Source organism: Orcinus orca, chromosome 8 (assembly GCF_937001465.1).
Source record: "Orcinus orca chromosome 8, mOrcOrc1.1, whole genome shotgun sequence".
Classification (NCBI taxonomy): domain Eukaryota; kingdom Metazoa; phylum Chordata; class Mammalia; order Artiodactyla; family Delphinidae; genus Orcinus; species Orcinus orca.
In genome coordinates, this window is record NC_064566.1 from 48,790,726 (window position 1) to 48,793,397 (window position 2,672).

The window sequence follows — 2,672 nt, forward strand, 5'->3', positions numbered from 1 at the left end:
ATGAATGAATATTTGTTTTCTTACCAGAAGGATTTAATCCCAATCAAGAGAAGAAAAGAGATACATACTTAGAACTAGGGCAGAGGTTTTAGCCATGCTGTCCTTGTAATAATTTTGCATATTCTGAAGGCACAGGATATGATCCATCCATAGAGTCTTCAGTTGAATCACAGTGGGCAAATCCCTTCCACATTCTGGACCTCAGATTCTTCATTTGTGTACTAAGAAAATAGAGGAGGCAGTCTCTAAGAGATTACTACATTGTGATTCTAAAAATTGTACAAGTAAACTTGCCAAGGATGATGATTTTAGGAGCAATTTGTATTGCTGGAATGAGTGGGACCTGGAGATACCCACAGAGAGGGCTGAAGGCCTAGAGTCAGTGCCAGGAATGCCAAGGAGACGTATGGCTGTCATCATTCAAGCCTCACCCTGTGGAACCACACCCCAGGCTGGGCCAATCTGGTCACAGAAGCAGGGAGGGCAGGAGGCAGGGCTGGGCATAAAAGGAAGAGCGAGGCCAGCGTCTGCTTACACTTGCTTCTGACACAACCGTGTTCACTAGCAACTACACGAACAGACACCATGGTGCATCTGACTGGTGAGGAGAAGTCTGCCGTCACTGCCCTATGGGGCAAGGTGAACGTGGAGGAAGTTGGTGGTGAGGCCCTGGGCAGGTAGGTATCCAGCTTACAAGGCAGGCTTAAGGAGAGTGAATGGCAGTTGGGCACGTGGGGACAGAAAAAGCCCCTGAGATTCTGACAGGTGCTGACTCCCTCTGTCCTTTTGCTGTTTTCACCCCTTAGGCTGCTGGTTGTCTACCCCTGGACTCAGAGGTTCTTTGAGTCCTTTGGGGACCTGTCCACTGCTGATGCTGTTATGAAAAACCCTAACGTGAAGAAACATGGCAAGAAGGTGCTAGCCTCCTTTGGTGAGGGCCTGAAGCATCTCGATGACCTCAAGGGTACGTTTGCTGCGCTGAGTGAGCTGCACTGTGACAAGCTGCACGTGGATCCTGAGAACTTCAGGGTGAGTCTATGGGACCATCAATGTTCTCCTTCTTCTTTTTGTGGTCAAGCTCGTGTCATGGGGAGAGGGCTCAATGGCAGGATGCAGTTTAGAATGGAAGAGAGGTATTCTGGTTATGGCACTATGGACTCCTTGGGACCATTTTGTTTATTTTAGTTTATTTTACCCTGTTTGCTCACAACCATCACCTCCTCTTATTCATTCTTGTTCTCCTCGTTTGTTCTCTTGCAATGGCTTCTCCTTTTTTAATCACACTTTATTTTGAGTGTCTAATTTTTAAAAAAGACTCTCTTTTTTTATCCACTTAAAAAATGTTATCTAATATTTTCCTCTTATCTCTTCCTTTTGAAGGAAGGAGGATAAAATGTTGTATTGCTTCTTGAAATGGTCCTAAAGAATAAAAATGAAAACACGTTCTGGATTAAGGCAGAAAGAGAGAAACCTTTCTAAATATAAATTCAGGCTGATATGGATGGGTTCACATCAGTAGTAACACCTACACTTCAGCTACCTTTCTGCTTATACCCTAGGGACACAGTTTGGGATGAGACTTAAATACTCTAAGCTGGGTCCCTCTACTAACCATGCTCTTGCTTTTTATCTCTCCCACACAGCTCCTAGGCAACGTGCTGGTGGTTGTGCTGGCTCGCCACTTTGGCAAGGAATTCACCCCGGAGCTTCAGTCTGCCTATCAGAAGGTGGTGGCCGGTGTGGCTACTGCCTTGGCCCACAAGTACCATTGAGATCCTGGCCTATTTCTTGGTGACCATCGGAAGACCATATTTCCCTAGATTCTATTTTCTGAACTTGGGGAAATAATGTCTACCCTCAAGGGTATGGCTTCTGCCTAATAAAGAACTTTCAGCACAATTTCCTGATTCCTTTTACTCATTTCTTTCCCTAAGGATATGGGAAGGTCCCTGAAGGTCTGCAGATAGGGTGTCTTTGTGTCTTATACAAAGAGGTCAAGGGAAATGAGAAAAGGAAGGGGGCCATACACAGTCAGTAATGGATGAAACTTCTATCTTAGAGCGTAAAAACTGTCAAGAAGGCTTGAAATATAGAGTGGATACCGGCATTACAGGGGCTCTATGGTAGACCTCAAACCTAAGAGAGAAACTTCAGGTTAATGCTCTGATCCATTTTCAGTAATTACTCAAAAAATAATGTGCTTAATCAGAGACATAATGATTGCTCAAAGTCTTGTTATGTCTCCTTTTGTCCTACTTCTCTTGCTTGCATGCTGTAGGCAGCAATGCTATACTACATCAGACGTTCCTGTTCTAAGGCATAACCTCCCTCTCTCATTAGCCCCAAAAGACCTCAAAATTAACCCTACCCTCCCTGCTCACATTCCACCTGCTCACATATCTTTTGACCCTGGTCTCAATGAACTTTCCAGTATTGCCTAAGGAAATTTTTCCATACCCCCCACCCACCTTCACCCACTTTTCACTTTTCTTCCTATCAAGCACACTCACCCTCCATGCTGTATAAGCATTTCTGTGTATTTTGTACTATCCTACGTGACTACTGTGCCTTTTACAGTAGGTCCTCCATAGACAGTAAATGTATACTTATTAAATGAAGTAATCAATGAATGAATAATTATTTCTTGTCTTAGAACTCCTGGGAGTAGAGGA

General features: G+C 44.1%; 1 protein-coding gene across 1 annotated transcript; it reads left to right on the top strand.

Moving 5' to 3' along the window:
- Nucleotides 1-517: 517 nt before the first annotated feature.
- Nucleotides 518-1,899, top strand: LOC101274054 (hemoglobin subunit beta). Its single transcript, XM_004279264.3, has 3 exons — nt 518-677; nt 807-1,029; nt 1,644-1,899. The coding sequence occupies exons 1-3, from the start codon at nt 586-588 to the stop codon at nt 1,770-1,772; spliced, it is 444 nt and encodes a 147-aa protein (XP_004279312.1). The 5' UTR covers nt 518-585; the 3' UTR covers nt 1,773-1,899.
- Nucleotides 1,900-2,672: the final 773 nt, after the last annotated feature.

What these genes read in the sequence shown, in the direction of transcription:
- LOC101274054 (XM_004279264.3), top strand. Translation starts at nt 586, where the DNA reads ATGGTGCATCTGACTGGTGAGGAGAAGTCTGCCGTCACTGCCCTATGG. An exon ending in GGTGGTGAGGCCCTGGGCAG is followed by an intron (nt 678 to 806) that starts GTAGGTATCCAG and finishes TTCACCCCTTAG; the next exon opens with GCTGCTGGTTGTCTACCCCT. An exon ending in TGGATCCTGAGAACTTCAGG is followed by an intron (nt 1,030 to 1,643) that starts GTGAGTCTATGG and finishes TCTCCCACACAG; the next exon opens with CTCCTAGGCAACGTGCTGGT.